Source organism: Oryx dammah, unplaced genomic scaffold (genome assembly GCF_014754425.2).
Source record: "Oryx dammah isolate SB20612 unplaced genomic scaffold, SCBI_Odam_1.1 HiC_scaffold_26, whole genome shotgun sequence".
Classification (NCBI taxonomy): domain Eukaryota; kingdom Metazoa; phylum Chordata; class Mammalia; order Artiodactyla; family Bovidae; genus Oryx; species Oryx dammah.
In genome coordinates, this window is record NW_024070210.1 from 90,044,489 (window position 1) to 90,062,912 (window position 18,424).

Sequence of the window (18,424 nt, forward strand, 5' to 3'; positions counted from 1 at the left end):
CCCCCACTCTTCTGTTTGCACTTTAGCTGCCAGGAAGTTCATATTTAAATTGCATGTTCCACTGAGGTATTGTTCTTAACCTGTGCTTCGTGATACAGTCTCCTTACCTCTGCATTATCTGGCTCTTGCCCTTACAGGGTTGTTTTTAGTGGCTTTAGTACGACTGAGTCTTTCATTGTGAACAATTGGAATCGTTTTGAAAACTGACAGATCATAAGTTAAAAGTAAAAGAAGAGGTTGGTTTTCCATTGACTGAGGTTTTACTATACAACCAGGAGGTGTATAGAATTTTAAATGATCAAAGTTAAATCAGATTCATTTGGGAAGAAAGATTTCATTTAGAAAAAGCTGAATGCCAAGAATTTCTGTGGAGGTGGAGTTGTGGGTGGGGGGGGGGGTAGGTTATCCTATTCCCTCTTAATTACTCAGTGAATTTTGGCCCAATCATGTCAGTGGTGCTCCTGTCCCCCTATGAAGCAAGCATGGGGGAGGAATGACTGTCTCCTTTACCCACAGGCTGTGCAGAAGGTCAAATCACTGCGCTAGACTGTGTGGTCAGTCATCACCTGTCCAGCTGAAAGCTTAGTAAAAAACGTTTTTTGTTTTTTGTTTTTTTTCAAATGCTGGGATTCTTCATCTCCTGATCAGGCGTTGAGTTCATTAGGAAATTTACCCTTACTTTTCCTTACAGGGACAAAGTGGCAGGTGTCCCCAGCTAGATCACCCAGCTGTGACAGACGATCCTGTTCCTGCCCCACCACGTGTGACCCCAAAAGCTGGAAGCAGGAGAAGCAGGAGCTCACAGATCCAGCTCCCAGAGCCCAGCCCACCCTGAGGGGGCTCCCAGGGAGGGTGACCCAGGAGGGTCTCTCCACCCGTCGCCTTGGCCGGGGCCGGGGAGCACTACCAACCACTTTCGTGGCGTATTGAGTCTCACAGATTTGTCATTCAGTACACAGCTTCTCTCTGCACAGCCCACACGGCTAATCCCTGTACTATATTTCTCTCAGTTTTCCCTCCTCCACCCACAGTTCTGCTGACTTCTCTCCACACAGGAGAGACAGAACAGCTGAGGAAACAGCCGAGCGGTGGAAAATTTTTGAAAGTGTTTTGAGCCCACCCAACCTGAGGAGAGCATTCAAAGACAAACAGGAAAGGGTGAGTAGGAGCTCCCTCAGCCCCCACACACAAGCCAGGGATTGTCACTCCCGCCCACAGCGCCGCACACCCAAGCACGCAGACGAGGCTTCTGTGAGGATGATGGCACCAAGACAACTGCTCGGCTGTTTCAGACACCACGTCAGGGAGCTCGGGAGCGCAGTGGGCTCACTGCACTGAAACACCTCCTCTAAGAGGTCGACCGGCATCTTTTTGGAATTTCTAGAGGTCATCGTTCTGGGAGAGTGAATGCCAGTCTGAAGATGGATGTGTTTCTGTTCTGGCAACCAAAATTAGACGCCCTAATCTAAAGGGTAATCAGTGCCCCCTGTGTGCGTATGTGCGATTTCATATTAGTCATCCTTTTTTCCCCTCTTCATTTCAATCTCTCTTCCTACTCCAGATGAGAGCGTTTAAGGCTGTCTGTCTTTTCAGGGATTCAGGGTGAGAAATATCTAAATTCATTTAGTTCTTAGTTCTGTTTAGTTCTCCATCTTTTCTTTGCTAGAGATTCCAGTCAGTGGGATGACTTGGAGTTGGCAAGGACGAAAGGAGATTGGCTAATGCCATCATTTATCTACTTATTCACTCATTAAACAGACCTGTAATGAAGAGCTGCACAGAAAAGCTTCCTGTTCTTCCCCAGTTTTTTATGGGGTTTTTTGTATGTGTTTTGTTTTTACATCTGATTTAGCATAGGGGTTTTGCATAGAACCTAGAATGTATGCAAGGGTTATGTAACCAATGGATAAAAAAAGATTATAAGTGTCCTTCCCTATAAGTGATCCATGGAAAGGTTTCCAGTCCTCCAAGTTAGACTAGTCCTATCTCCTAATTAAGTATCCATTCACTAAAATTAACTCATTCACCATTCTTCTTTACTCTGTGGGCACAATTGGCTTTTTTCCGATTTTGAATGACATTATCCTCAAAACTGACTTAACTTTTATTGTTCTTGTCAGTATTATATATTCAATGTGAATGATATATACCCATTTAGGTAACACATGCATATTGAGTAGCTACACTATGCCAGATACTGTCCCAAGCACTGAGGCTGCAACTTTACATAATAATCCCTTTATGGAGCCAACAAGTGAGTGGGATCAGACAATCCTTGGCTTGCTGTTCTTTCCAAGACACAAAATAACTTTAATTATGCACTGCTATCCAGAAAACCAAAGTGAAGAATGTGGTTCTAATAAAACGGAAAACTAGGGATGGTTTGCTTTGTTAGCTAGGGGTGATAAAATGTTGAGATTCTTTGTTTATCAGTTCCACTGTCTGACTAGCTGTCTACAGCTAACATCCTAGAGGTTGGCAATATAGATGACTGCTAAATAGCTAATGTTTAGTAGAGTTTTGAACCATCAGACATTGTAAGGAATGTTTTAAAGTTGGTTTTAAGAACCAGATGGTCAAAGACACAAGACACATGACCACTCTGAAAGTCGAATTTTCTTTTCCTCCTGAACTCTTAAATTGGAGAACCAAAAAAGATACAAATGAGTTTTGCAGCCCTGGGCCTCTGAAATTAAGGATGAATTATTTCACAGTTTGTTGATGCCAACCAGAAATATAAAGCACTGAGGCTTCTTGTATTCGTGAGGGAGCATTCTGATGTGACATCAAATAAACAGGGCAGTGATTTGCGGCCAACAAAATCATGCTTGCCTTAAAAACTTATCTATTGTGAGATTCATCAGGTGTCCAGAGAGCCTGGAGAGTCATCTTTGAGCTGTGGATTGAACATACCATTCTACCTCCGGGCACTGAGTGGTCTTTTAACACCTAACTGGAAAACAGCTCCATCTCCAACACAGCCCCAAGCTATCAACAAGGCTCAGAATGTGGAATTTCCCTTCACTTCTAAACTTGTTGGACCAGGTCCATTCAATAACAAAGGATTCTTGTATTGGTCCATAACTTTTATAACCTTCTGCTTATCCAGGCTCTCAGATGTTCTCCTTTGGCAAGAAAAATTAAGAGAACCCACTGGCAAAGTCTCAAAGGGATAAATGAATGACAAGTCATGTTTTAATAAGCTCAACTTTTGTCTTAATGAAATTGATGGAAGGCCATTTTTTTCCCTAGAAATGGAACTCATTGATTCCTCTAGCTTTGATGAAGGATTTGTTTGGAATGCATTCTTCATTGTTGATAGCAAATCGACTTTTTCTGAGAGCCTTAGAATGACCAGAGAAAGGAAAACCATTAACTAAAGGGGTTCTCTCTTTACATCTATGTTTTTCATATGACAAAAGAAACCAAGGATATTCAATAACTCCAAGTTGTCAGGCTGTTAAGGTATGTTAACACAGTCTGTGTAATGATACAAGTTTTAGAACTAGTAGAAAAAATAAGATGAACCTGAGTTTGCATCCTGACTCTGAACTCTCACTCCATCATTTAATACCTTGGCCAAATTATTTAACCTCCCTGAGTCTCATTTAATGGAAGTCATGACCTCCCTTCTATAATTGTCGAGAGGGTTAGATGAGACTTAGCACAGCTCCTGACATGTCAAAGGCCCTCCTTCCTTCTCCCCTTTTCCTTCTCCCTGAAGCCACACTTATGAGATGACATCACAGTTCCCTCAGTGAAGTGGCTACTAGGTTTCAGGGTTTCCAGATTTCTGCTGATTTAAGAACCCAACTGTGCTGGTATTATTTATGCAAATGCCAGCTGAGGACCAATGCTATAACAGGGATGAGTCACTCCAAAGCACTCCTTCATCGTCTAGTCTTGCCTTGGAAAAAACTGGGTTTTCCTCACTGATGATGCAGAATGATGGGAGAGATTGCCTGGGGACTCGGGCACTTCTGGTCAAATGCTCTCACAGCATCAAGAGTTTTTATGTAGAGAATGTCCAGGACTCTCATGAGTGACATCCAACAGTGGTTAGCAGTTTGGATTCTGAAATCTAACAAAACAAGATTTGAGTCCTGATTGCCACTCACTAGCTGCTAGGCTCTCAAAGCATCTGTTAGCTCTCAGAGTGCATGTAAGGATTAAATAAAGGAACATACATAAGGCATTTAGGACAGTGACCTGGTATATAGTGAATGCTTAATAGAAGCCAGTAATCATCTCTCTGTGTGTTTCTGTCTTTCTCTCACTCTGTCTTCCTTCCCCTATTTTTTCTTTCTCTTCCTAAGCCTCTCTGTCTTTGTCTATGTGTGTGTGTGTTTCTGAGTTAACCACTCAGCTATTTGCTAATCACTGAGTCCTGCCTTCCAGCAATTGGCACATTAACAGAGAAGTTGTTTCTTGTATGTTTACTGTGTTCTCACTTCAGCTGAAATGCCTACATCTCACCCTTACACACTCCACTCAGCGTTGATTCATCCTTTGATCATTATTTTGTGAAGCTTATCCTCACATACTTGATAATTATTGCTCAGTTGAATGAAACCTCACATCATAACTAAATAAATAGCTGTGGCTTGATCAGGAAGATAATAAAGAGCTTAAATAATAGACTTTATTAAAAAGCTATCTGATTTCATACCATTATTTCCAAGTTCCATATCCTGCCAAAATAATTTACCTCAGTAAATTACTGATTTTTAAATGTCTCTAGCAAAATATGGATATTAATAATCTAAATATTCATCATGGAACATCATTCCCTATTGCCACAGATTGGAGGTTAAGAAAACACCACCTCAGTAAATAAATTAACATTTACCAAAGACCCACTGGATATACAGCCTTTTATTAATAAATTTTAGCTTCATAGTTTTTATTGAGAGAGCTTTAATTTCTTTTTTCCAGGAAAATCTCTAGATTTTTCATGCTCTAGAAGAGGCAAGTATGTCTGTGATAATATAAATGTAATTAGCTCCTTTTTATTGCCAATATATTATGGAGACATTCAAATTTACATTATATACACACTCACTATTAGTTTCCTGAGTTAGGTGGTACCTATTCTGTATGACTACTAAAAAAGCATAGAACACATGCAATATCCTGTCTAATGATTCAAGTTAAATATACCTCAAAGAATGTTCTATCTTATTAAAATTCACACATATTTTTCTTACAAGGGAGCCACCATTCTGCATTGTAGCGTGTTTATTGATGAATAGTGATAGAGTTGCAAATCCAGTCAACAGCTTCATTAGCACAGCAGGGTTTTAAGAAGCGTTTCTCCCTCTGTGAGCATAAACTTAGAGGCTGGTCGAGAGCCTGCGCTGGGTTTCTGGCACACCAGGCTCTTCCCACGCAGAGGCGTCCTTACCTGAGGCCCTCGCCCTCGGGAGCGTGCTGTCTGCAGTACTCCAAAGTGTAGGTCTCAGTGGCCTCCGGGCTGGCGGGCCGCCAGCGGATGGTGGCTGAGTTCCAACACACGGTACAGTCCTCGGCCCGGATCACAGGGGTGGAGGGGGCTGGGGGGAGAGAACCAGGGCAGTTGTGGAGCTGTCTATGGCAGTTCTGCTTCCCTGGTCGCTGGGCTTGGGGATAATTTTAATTTTTTTTTTAATATGTCCTGAGTTGAAAACCCAAAAGGTAAAATATACATAGAAATATACATGGTGAAAGGTCTCCCTCTCATCTTTGCTTTCAAACCGCCCAGTTTTCACCCATTCCCAAACAGCTTCTAATAGTAGCTTTCTATAAATTCTTCTATAAATCCTACCAGGGTTTCTTCATACATATACAAGCAAATGAATATGAAGATTTTTGTCCCTTCCTTTACACAAAAGTTAGCTGCCATGATCTTGCCGTCAATAGGTACTCAGTAAGTTGTTTTAAAAGGCAAGAAGAAAGGATAAAACAGAGGGAGTAAGTCATTTCTCCCCCTAATGGAGTTACAATTATCTGAAATACAATGCAAACTTGGCTTATGACACACCTGCTTAAGCCCCTGTGAAAAGATTCCATCATGGGAATGCATTTCCAGCTGAATACCATTGCTGAAAAGTCTTTCGGGGGCTCCTAGTACCCATAGGAGAAAGCCTGAGCTTCTTACCTTGGCAAGTGTGAACTCTTATGTACTAGCCTTTCTTAACTCATGTCCTCTTCTCCTTGTTTTTAAGTCAAAGAGATAATACCAAAATTCTTGTTGTATCCTGCACACTCCCTACTCTTTCTTGCCTTGATATCTGTGCTCACCTGTCTTCTTCAGATGGAATACACTCCTTTAACATATTACTTCCGACTGGTCCTTTAATCATTCCATGTAGGCATAAGTTCTAGGAAGTCATTCCTGATCCTGTCCCTGCCCCAGCCAGTCTTGGATATCCTTCTGGATCACAGCCCTTAGCACACGTTTTCCATGATTTTTTGTTTTGTATCTCCCCAACTTGAGTACAAGCTTCTTGAGAAGAGGAGCTCAGTCTTATTCACTATTGCAAATGCAGCACCATACAACACCCAGCATGCAACAGGTGCTTAACAAATCCTTACTGGTTGATCTTAATAGTCTGTAAAGAACTGAGTATTGCCTCTTAACACCCCCTTAACATCTCCTTTTTGTTGTCGTTGCTTAGTGTTGTTTAGTTGGTGAGTCATGTCCGCCTCTTTGTGACTCCCTTGGACTATAGTCCGCCAGTCTCCTCTGTCCATGGAATTCTCCAGGCAAGAATACGGGAGTGGATTGCCACTTCCTTCTCCAGGGGATCTTCCTAACCCAAGGTTTGAACCCATGTCTCCTGCACTGGCAGGCAGATTCTTTACCACTGAGCCACCTGGGAAACCCTTACCATCTCCTTACCTGTTCTAAAGATTGCCCTTTCGCTGGGCAGGCTACATCCTGTGAAATTCACAGCCATTACCCACACTTGATAGCATCGGTCAGGTTCTAAATCTTCAAAAACACAGTAGCTTTCTTTCACGGTCACTCTGTATTCTTCTACCAAATCTAGCATAAAACACAATCATAAACTCTGAGGTATCTTCCTAAGTTAACTGAAAGCTATAGCTATTGGAAAATTCAACTACACATTTTTCAGTGGGAAATACAAACTGATAAACTTACAGATATCACTAAGTGGTAGATAGCATTTAAGAACATTCAAGCAATAACATTCCGAAAGATAAGTAGAATGACATAGTATTACTTGTGAACATTTACCAGAACGTAATAGCACATCAGTAAGATTCCGAATTTCATATACCGCAATTAAAGTAACTTGTTTTAATAGCAAATATTAAAATTGCATGGAATTTATGTTAATTCTAGTAATACACTCTCAAGAAAAGTCTTAAGAAGCAATGACAATATTTTAAGAGTACGTAATAAAATAAGGAAAATCCCATGTTTCCTAAATGTACACTGTTAAAAAGCATCTTTATAGATTAGCAAACCATTCAGTATGATTTTCAATTTCAAATCTTGATTCCTTATCATGAATTCCAGAATTCTTTCAACTAGAGATTTCCATAATTGATAGAAATACTTAAACCCTGTTGATAGAGCATAAACTGTTCTAAGAAATAACTTTGTTCAATCAAGACATTTCCTAAAATTACTTATTTTACTTTAAGTATTTTGGTAGTAAATATTACTCAGTAACATTCTGAACAACACCTGCCCCTTGGGCCAATCTGATCAGTCTTACTGAAATTTCTTTCCTTTTAAAAGAATGATTTTCTTTTCTAAATTAGCCTCTGATAATTCCAAGTATCCTCTCATATTACTCTGGGATGTCATATCTTCAAAACCCCTCCAGTTAAGAAACCCAGATTATTCCCTTTTAAAGTAAATTTAGGAACTCTTTAACTCAGCAGGTTTCTTCAATTGCATCTCTCTTTACCAGTGAGATATACTTTCTGGATGAAATTTTGGCTTAAATAACATCATAAAGACATATACAGACTGAAAAACATTTCCCCCATAGCCTAGAACCTGGGACTGCAATTCTCAATAGAATTATCCTTTTAGACTAAGTCATTTAGCCTGGTACTCCTTTTAACAAAGCACATAATATATGTTATTGGGGACCTATTACACACAACATAGTATCACAGTCTAGACCATCAGATTATTGAACTGGCATCAGCAGAGTTCAAGGCATCAAAGGAATGAGACACAAGATAGGTATGTGTTTGAGGCATGGCAGGGGAAGGTTGGGAGGTGAAGCACTTATATAAAGTACTCCAGGAAATAAACAGTTGTTAAGAGGAGTCTTGGAGAGCCATGAGGTTCTTTGATATAACTGGATATACAGGGAGGTGAAGTGTGGTATAACAAAACAAACACAGAGTCAAGCAAATAAAAACATAAGCTTTGAAGTCTGCAAGATCTTTATTTAAAACCTGTCCTGGTCCCAAGTAATTTTTGTGATCTTGGGCAAATTATTTAATCTCATATCCGTTTTCTCAATTGCAAATGGGAATAAGAGCACTTTTCTTGTTATGCTGTGACAGGTATATGGTAATAGGTTCCCAATAAGATATGAGTTCTTACAGACAAATTTAGCCAACTTTACAATATGCCTATGGTTGCTTTCTTTTTCTAATTTAAGTATCACATGACATCCCAAAAGACTTAAATACTGATTAACAGTGAAATAAGTTATAATTCATTTCTTATTACAAATTGGTTCCTATGCCATGTCAATCTTTTCACATGCTCATCTAATTTCCAAAAATATGGGTCTACCTTCAACAGGCAACACAGAATGTCAGCACTCCCAACTCTGATCCATCAAACCGCCTGGCTTCTAGGACTTATTAGAGGTCTTACTGAACAGAGAGATGTTTACAAAAGGCTCAACTGTAAGACATGCGATCCATTCACCCTCCCAAGCACTTTTACCTCTATCTTCACATTAATTTGGGATACCAGAAGACTATCCCATACAGTCTTCTCGTGCCTTGAGAAGTGTGAACTCTGAATTTACCTTTATAGTTTGTTTGCAGCTTTTATCAAAGGGAGATCTGAGAAAATGCCAACCATGATATCCAATGCTGTGTTTGCACTAAAATTACTGTGGAGGACAGTGTCCTATATACAGCTCATTTCTCCTCTACAAAGTGGGACACTTTATGCTTGTTTTTAGACTTCAGTTCTGATCGAAACTTTGTTTTCAACACTTTGGTATGTTACCTCATGCCTGAAAATGAGAATCACTCAATTGCTCTTGTTAACCTGAGAACTCAAAGCCAAATTTGAATTTCAGTTAAAATACTCATGTTGAAAAGTATTCACTCATGAACTTTATTCATCATTAGGATAGTATTTATTCATTCTCGTTTCCTTTGGTCCTGATTTCCAAATTTTGCTTATATGTCATTTCATTATATAATTGCTGGTTCATTGTGGCTTTTATGAGTGGCTACAAATGCTTTGTGGAAAGAGTCGTAATAGGTATATGTTTAAATACTACGCATTAAGATGTAGAAATGTACATATGCGTCTGAATATGTGTTAGCAATCCTACCGTTTACTTCTTGGTCATCTTGTGGCTCCTCCATGCAGTAAACCTGGAAGGAGTCGATGACATCTTCTTTGTTCATGCTCCAGTAAACTGCGATTGTGGTACTAGTGGCAGAATTGGGTTCCTGAGGTTCTAATCTAGGAGGTTGTGGAACTGGAATATAAGCAAGATTTATTATAACTAATGCTGTTTTATTGATTTCTTTTTCTTTTTGCAAAAGTCACCTGTGCTTATTGATAATAATACAAGCAATACATGGAGAAAAAATGGGAGGGCTATCTTGTTCTTAACAACCCCCCAACCTCAAGGATATCCCTTGGAAGCAACCATTGTTATTATAGTTGTTTGTATCTCTCTCCAAAATGTCTTCTCTGCATGTGTACATATACACTATGATACACATAGAAATAAAAAAAATGGATCTCCCAATGGGATCACTTGATAATATTCTTCTTCAGTCCTATACTTTGAGTAATAAACTTATACAAGTTAGAGGATGCACCAAATGATTTGGTTTTCCTTCAAAACAAAACCTTGAGTTTGCATTGCTAGTAACCAATATCATATCCTTCTATGTCAACATAGAATCTATATTCAAATAGAGATCAATGAAACCCTTTTTAGCTATAGTTGCTTTATCATCAAGGCTGCAAAAGACTTGCATGAATAAAATATCAAAATACACTTTCTGAAACTACTATCCCATTTTCCCATATCCAACATGACTATACCTACAATTTTTTTTTTAATTCTTAAAAAATGTAAAAATTACGTGAGGGAAAGCACCCTATTAACTGATTCAAATATAAGGTTTAGATATCTAGTATAAATCCATTGTTCTGATTTTAAAGGCAACAATATTCTCAAGTGTTTTACTAGAGATTTAAAAAGTTTATAATTATGCATATTGAACATTCATGTACATACAATGCCATAAATTAAACTCCTATGAAATTCTTCTCCAAAATTTTTGAGATATAAAAGCATTGAGTATAGTTTACAAATTAGAGGAAAAGGTTATTCCCATAGTTGAACAGATGAACTGTTTTAAAATTTATTTTTGTGGTTATTATTTTCCAGTCAACAATCCTGAGAGATGAGCTTGCTGAATAATATAGACTAAATTTTATGTGATTACTTTATTAAAAGTCAACAATGAAGGGAAAGAAAACAAAGGTTAGTTCAACAGGAAAGTGGAAATTAGAAGGAATAAATGATTCTAAATTTATAGAACGTAACAAAAAGAGACACACTGAAAAGATTCAATACAGAGATAAAGAGCAGAGGAAATACACAGTTATGAAAAATGAGAAGGAAGATAAGAGAATGGGCAAGTTCATGAGCTTTGGAGGGGAGAGGCTGGCCTAAGGTTAAATGCCAGATCCCCTACTTATAAGCTTTGTTACTTCAGCTTCAGTTCCTCCATCTTTAAAACAGGAAAACAACAATAATGCTATTTCCTCCCAGGATTGGTGTAGAAAGCAAGATAATGCATATCAAGTGCTTAGCAAAGTACTGGACACGTAACCAGTGTTAACATTCAGAAAGCAACCAGACCTTTGCAGGAGCACAGAAAACGAAGGGGAGAAGGCAGGCAGCCCTGACGATGCAGCTGAAGTAGAGACCCGTCATCTGGTAAACACGGAGGGACCACAGACCTAAGATGTGCCTGGAGGCTGCAAGAGAGGGCAGGAAGCCCACCTGTCAGAGCACCTCCCAAAGGGCTGACGGTGCTTCAAGGTCTCTTACACTATCTTTGACTTTTCTGTTTGTCTTCCCAGCAGAAAATCAGTGTCACATTCTAAAGGGGTCCACCAGATAAATGTAGTTCAGTAAATTTTCATGTTGCCCTGGTTTATGGGAGAGCCAAGAAGATTGACTATTGTCTATCATCTTTGAAGTCGTGCTGGAGAACTTTCTGAAGAACAAACAATGAAAATGCTCCCTTTTCCTCTATGAATTATACATTGAGCCTTACCTGCTTTTTAAAATGGTAACATCTTTTCAGAAATCTTTATATCAGGTAGCTTAGCAAACTTTAAATTGATCATTGAGCCCCCCTCCCAAATCAACAAATTTTAAGGAACAGGCAGTTGTAGGGAACCAAGCAATGCGTGTAGGCTAGAAATGATTTTGTACCTAACCTACTCCTTTAAAAACAATGACACTAAAACATCTTATTTCAAAACAAGAACCACTTTTATCGTTTAAACTATTCTAAAGTTTAAAAGGGAGTATGAATATTCCATGTATGTAATCTACTAACAGTGGCTCGATTTACAATTCCTATGCGGCACAAGGACATCAGAGGCTCAGACTTTATATGTTATCAGCACTATTTACACTTCTAGAGTAAGAAACTTGAGTAAGAGTGATGCCAAAAATGCAAAATGATTTTAAGGCTTCCAGACATAGGCTAAGGAACTGGGCAAAGGCATCACCCCCATGGATTCCCTCTGCCTGACAGAGCATGCCCATAAAGAGCTGCAGTGCTCAATGAGCTAAGCGTTAGGTCAGCCTGCGCTTCAGTACTTCTAGTGGATACAGATTCCCACACAACTGAGCTTTTAAGAAAGTCCCCAGGAGAACAGCATTATTTGCAGTAGCCAAAAGGTGAAAGGAACTCAGAAGTGTATCAACAAGTGAATGGATAAGCAAAATGCAGTATCGACATACAATGGGATTTATTCAGCTTTAATAAGGTAGGGCATTTTGACACATGGTACAACACGGGTAAACTTAGAGGACATGATGCTCAATGAAATAAGCCAGTCACAAAAAAGACAAGTACTGCAGAATTCCGTTTATATGAGGTACTTAAGAGTAGTTAAATCCATAGAGACAGGAAGTAGAAGGGTGGTTGCCAGAGCCTGGGGGTGTGGGTGGGAGGAATGAGGAACTGTTATTTAACAGATACACAGTTTCAGTTGTGCAAAATAATTCTGGAGCTGGATTAGCGGTAATGGTTGTACAATGGTGGCTTCAACATGGTTAAAATGGTCAATTTTATTTTACAAAAAAAAATTTTTTTTTTTTTTAAGTTCTAAGCAGCAGAGTCAAGAAGCCTTGGGGTGTCATGAATCTATGGTTATCCCCCCTTTCACAGCAATACACTCAGCCTCTTTGGTGCAGACCAGTGGATCAAGCGCAGAGACTCTGAAAGCCAAACACCCCTGCCACACACATCCCCAACAGCTATCTAGAGCAATATGAGAAACAATTCTCTGTTCCGTCCATTTCCTCACCTGTCAGATGGGAATAACAATAAAACCTGTCTCCTAGAGTTGTGAGATTAGAGGGCAGTCCAACTAGAAACAGTCTCCACCCTGCCCGGCATCACGTAAGCAGGGAAGAACCGTTAGGGGTACTCTGTTTCTCATTATACTCTCTGAAGCAGAGGCGCAATGTGTGGCGTGCATATCTCAGAGGCCAGTCCCCCCTAACAGCTTGGAACTACTGGGACTGCCACATGTACTGTTTGTGAATGCACCATTAACACTTTGTGACCTCTGAAATGTACAAAATGCCCCCTCACTGCCCATCAGATTCAAAAGAATGTCCTTGAGACAGGGTGCTCAGGGCCGGTACACTGAGATGACCCTAGGGGATGGGATGGGGAGGGCAGGGGGAGGGGGGTTCAGAATGGGGAACACATGTACACCCATGGCTGATTCATGTCAATGTATGACAAAACCCACCACAATATTGTAAAGTAATTAGCCTCCAATTAAAATAAATAATTTTTTTTAAAAGAAAAAAAAAAGAATCCCTTAAAAATAAAAGAGCTACTCTGTTGACCAGAATTTCTTGGTTTGCAATCTTGGCTCCATTCAAATGCTTCTTAAAGACATGATAAGAAAATACCCCTTTGTTCTGAGATATACCTAAAGAAAATCCATTAGGACAAATAACTGAATTTTTCATTTTATATAGTGTTGGGGGCTGAGGGGAGCTTTTTTGTTTTTCAGTTTTTTTTAAGACACAGTAGACTTTTACTAGTTACTAAATTAAAACTCCCCACAGGAATAAAAATTAATTCTCAATTTGAAAACAGAAATTGTCTTTATGGTTTGCTTTGCAAGATTATAGCATTAAAGAGGGCGTCTAAGTACATTTTACATTAAGTGAAACTTGGTTACTTCACTGAAACACAGCAGCTTTGAAAAAAATCTAAATAAATTTCATTGTCTTGTTTGTTAAAATAGCACATTAAAAAATATTTTGAAGAGTCGGCAGGATGCTTTTGACAGCTGAGCAGGAGGAGGCTCCTGGCTACAGAGCATGATGCTGAGCTGTTAGTTCTCTACGTTAATCTGTTTGAAAAAAAGGAAAAAGAACTCAACTGAAGAGGGGAAAGCCACTCCAAAACAAAAACCTGTACAACATATATGAAAATATTTGATTTATCTTTCCTTTTATACCTGGCTGCTGGCGTGAAGCAAATAATCACTAAGAGAGAGAAATCTTCTTTAGAGAAAAAAAGAGAGAAGACCCTTTGATTCCACTGCTCCGTTCTTCCACCTCCTCAGTATTCCAGCACAGTCACAAAGCTTCAAATGGAAATGCCGTTTATAACTGAAATGGTATGCTAGTCTCACACTTTATTTCAGAATCTAGCTTTAAATTCTTACAAGAAAGATTTTTCCTTTTCCAGTTATAATTCCTTAGCTTCAAAAACTTTACAAAACAAACAAGAAATAACTGCCAAATTTCACTGAGGTAATTAATATATCAAAGTTCCTACCAGCCACTTGTTTTAACATCTGGTCACTTCTTGCTGAGCTATCATCATAATGTTCAAAGAGTGAAAATGCAGCAGGCATTTTCTCTAAAGAAGCAGTGTTCTCCATTGCAGAAAGCAACCTGTTGGGAAAATAATTCTGTATAAGTCAAGAAATTATTAACATATACATAATGAAAGCTAAGAACAATTATTCAAAATGAAGTTGTTGTTGGTATTGGTGGTGGTGGTTTTTGTGAGGCATTGTAGCCAAAAAGGATTTAAAATGTTTCAAAATCTGGAAAGATATGTCTAAAATCTATTCATAGGATTCTTTAATGCAACTGGTAATATTAGAAACTCCGTTCCTATATCCTTAAATTGAACAGATTCCATTGAATTATACATTCTTAATTTTGCCTCTACAAAGTTAGTCCTAAAAATGATTACACTTGAATGATTGTTTTTATTCTCTAAAGATAAAAAAGGTTCAGAGCCCATCTGGAAAGTCAAATACTTTGTGATGTCTTTGCTGTTTTCAACTCTCAATATTAAATATCTAGCCATTTAGTCTTTCAAGAAAATACACACATCTACTAAGTGCCAGGCACTGGGTCAGCAACAAAGGAGGATAAAGTCTATCTATTCTTGAAAGACTAAATAAGCCACAGTATATAAATTATTAACTTCTCTTTATATTCAAGACCCTATTAGGAGGGATGCACTCAGCATTGGCATCCAGGTGAAATATGGACTTTAAAAAAGGGTTGATTCTGAAGAGGGAAACAGAGAAAGGAAGGACTGCAAAAGCATTTATCTTTAGCATGAGGGCCTAAAATTTGGTGAGGAGCTCTCCTCTGTGTACCTTACTCAAGAGGACAGAAAATACCTTCCAGAAATTAAGTCAACCATTAGGAACTCCATGGACGTTGGGGTTTGGGCAGCAAACTCTAAGCCTTCCCTTGCTACTGGAACTTTCTTCTCCTAGCCACCTGTGTGTCTCCTGCCTCACTTAACTTAGATCGCTATTGTAATGTCAGCCCCTCAGAGAGGCCAGACCTCTGCTTCTTCTTACTTAACTCTGTTGTGCTGTTTCCTCAAACTCATTACAACCTATTTGTTTTTGTCTACTTCACCTGAGTATAATCTACATGCCAAAAAAGGGTTTTGCTGGTTTCTCTACAGTATCTGTTTCTTGGCACATAGTACGCTTTCCATAAATATATATGAATCAGTAAGAGGATAAGGTTCCCTTTGGGTAAGAATATCAGGATCTTAGGTCTGGAAAATTTATCAGTATGAGTGGGAAAAATGATAAAATATAACTGAAATATTTAACGAGTGCTCACTATGCTTACAAGTGTTAGGAATAATAAAATTCACTATCTTCTGATTTGAGGGAGATGCTCCATTAGGGGCTTCAAAGACGAGGTAACTTTTGCTGAGTCTTAAAGCATCTTTAGGCGTTTCCTAGGCAACAAACAGAGTATGAGGGTTGCTGAGAGAACAGCATAAATGAAGGCATGGGGCTATAAAAAAGTAAGACACACTCAAGGGCCGCAGGGGACCATGGACCTTGAGAACTGGGAAATGGAGACAATCAGAGATGAACTAGAAAGGTGATTTGTGACTCGACTGGGAAGTCTTTCACGTCCACCAAGAGTTTCCGTTTTGCCCTTTAAGGCAAAGAGAGTCACAGAAGGTTTTACACAAGGGAATTTTAGAAGAACACCCTGACGTGAGTCTGAAGGAAGATCTCCAGCACATGGAGAGGCAGTGAAGCCAGTTGGGAGGCCCCAGGATGCTCTAGATGAGGGAAGGCAACGTGAACCTTAATTAAGGCTTTAGGGATGCAGAGGGTAGAAACAATAGACTCAAAATGAACAAAGAGGGGCTACGAGTGCATATACTAAGCCCTCTCAGTACGTGTCACTGACTAAATGGAGGACTCTTCATAGCACAGAAGCTGTAGCTATAGATAAAACATACAATTTTCCCTGATCTGTTAAAATTTATCAGTGTGTGTAAGGGCAAGCTGATGTCTTTTTATGAGCAGGTCCTACAAATGGTTGAGACTCTCTTCCATTATTATAACACAAAAGAGCAAAACAGAAAAAAAATGCATCCTCTTAACAGAACAGCATTTTCTAAGCAAATGTGTTTTTCAGAATATGCAAATTTTGAGTCTAAATATGCTTGACAGCATTCTTTAATTTAAGCATTTTTGGTGTTGTGAAAAATGATTTAATATGCAAGCATTGCCTTTAGATATATAATACGATGAGAGGGAGAAAAAGCAGCAAGGGGAAGAAACTAGAAAATTAGCATTTCTCATAGGAACACCAATAACATTGAGACTTAAAGTACAAGTTATCATGAGAACCTGAAAGGTTTCATTTCAGTGAAAAAAATCAATCTTCATCACACGTGTGCACATTTAACAAGATTTTCTTTAATTGTTCATATTTCTTCATCAAATCCTGAATTTTGTTATCTTTTTTCTTTACAGAAAAATAATGGTTATCCCAAGTATACTTTCCTTTTGGCAACATGCAGCTTTAGCAAAGATTAATTCATTGCCAAGTGGACAATGAGATCAAAATTAATTAAAAAGACAGACAGATGAACAAGTTCAAGCACAAAACCAAAGAAACGGTATTTAGAATTAAACGCATGTCAACTCATATTAGCAAGTTAATATTCTAATGTTTAGAAAAGTAAAAAATGTGAAACTATAGCATTTTTAAAGGCAAATGCATTTGCAAATTTTCATTCACTAAATTTTCTTGCTGATTAGTTTCTTCCACAAGCAGATGAAATATAATAAATAAGCAAAAATGCCTGTATGCTGTCCAGCGCATACAGAATGGCATTCTAAATCCATATACTTTGGGGGGTAAAAATAAACATCAATAATACTTAGAAGTGTGTAATTAAAAAAAAAAATAATAAAGAAAACTGGGAGCAAGGCCTGGGTATCAGTTTTCAGACCTGCACAGTGTGCCTCTGGCTCCTGTGTCAGAACTGGTCTCAGTTCTGGTCCAGAACTGGTCCCACTACTGGATACTCCTGTAGTAGATCTGGGCTGGAGCTCCAGAATTACCACACAGGTAATTCAGGCACAGCCAGTCTGTGGCACCACTGGGCCAGAGGACAGGCTGTTATAAACCAGAGGTTCTCAATCCTGCCTGTGCATTGAAATCACCTAGCAAGCTTTAAAAATGCCCTGGCCACACCTCACAGCAGTTAAGCCAGACTCTCAGGAGGTAAGACTCAGTCATCAGCATTTTTTAAAGCTCCCTGAGTAATTCTATTTATAACAAAGTCACTGTAATAAAACCCTTATTGATTATTGCCAATATTAATATACAAATTGTTTTCTTAAAGCATTTTGGCAATATTCTTTTTTTTTCCAGAAGTTGTAAATATAGTTTAATGTAGATATGAAACATAAATTTTAAGGAGGAAGTTTTAGTTTCATTATACATTTGTTATCAATTTTTTCATTCTCTATTTCCTTGCCTATATCTTTTTATTCATACTAATTATGATTAAATTATGGAAGAAATGTTTACATATTGGCAATATTCTGTTGAATAGATTTCCTTAACAGGTAAATAGGATTCATGTGTGTGGTTCTCATCTAAAAAATCAGGTTTCTAACTGAAAACCATTTTTATATATTTTAATATTTTACAAATTCCTGATTCTTTACTTTATGCTATTTTACAACTTGAGACTGAAGCAAACTGAAGATGATATTCACAATTTTAGAAATTTACATTAAAAGGGTAAAATTGATTAAAAAACACAAAAAAACATTAGGCTCAGCCTGTAGGAAAGACCTCAAGCCTGTCTATGGGGCAGAAAAGAAAATGAGTCAGATCAGTATGAGCATCTCATTATCAGATGCTCAGAAGATAAACAAAGATTTGTTGTTATGTGTTTTTATAAACAGCACTTCCTGATTTCTTGTTGAGTGTTTTGCCTTTAAAGAACTTCTCTTAGATTGAGTGTTAAAAACAACAAACACAAAACAAAAATCAAAGGAAGATTCATTTAGGTCAGCTGAACAGAAAAAGAAGATAAATGCATGCCTGTCTTTTGAAGAGAAAATGAGAGAACATTCCATTAAAGATTACATAAGTCATCAAAT

At 38.4% G+C, this 18,424-nt stretch overlaps 1 protein-coding gene across 1 annotated transcript in view; it reads right to left on the bottom strand.

The window, feature by feature from the left end:
• Positions 1-18,424, bottom strand: part of CMYA5 (cardiomyopathy associated 5) — a 99,077-nt gene that overhangs the window by 17,543 nt on the left and 63,110 nt on the right. Inside the window, 4 exon segments of the mRNA XM_040225898.1 lie at positions 5,405-5,552; positions 6,881-7,027; positions 9,552-9,701; positions 14,293-14,411. Coding sequence (XP_040081832.1) covers positions 5,405-5,552; positions 6,881-7,027; positions 9,552-9,701; positions 14,293-14,411 — 564 coding nt within the window.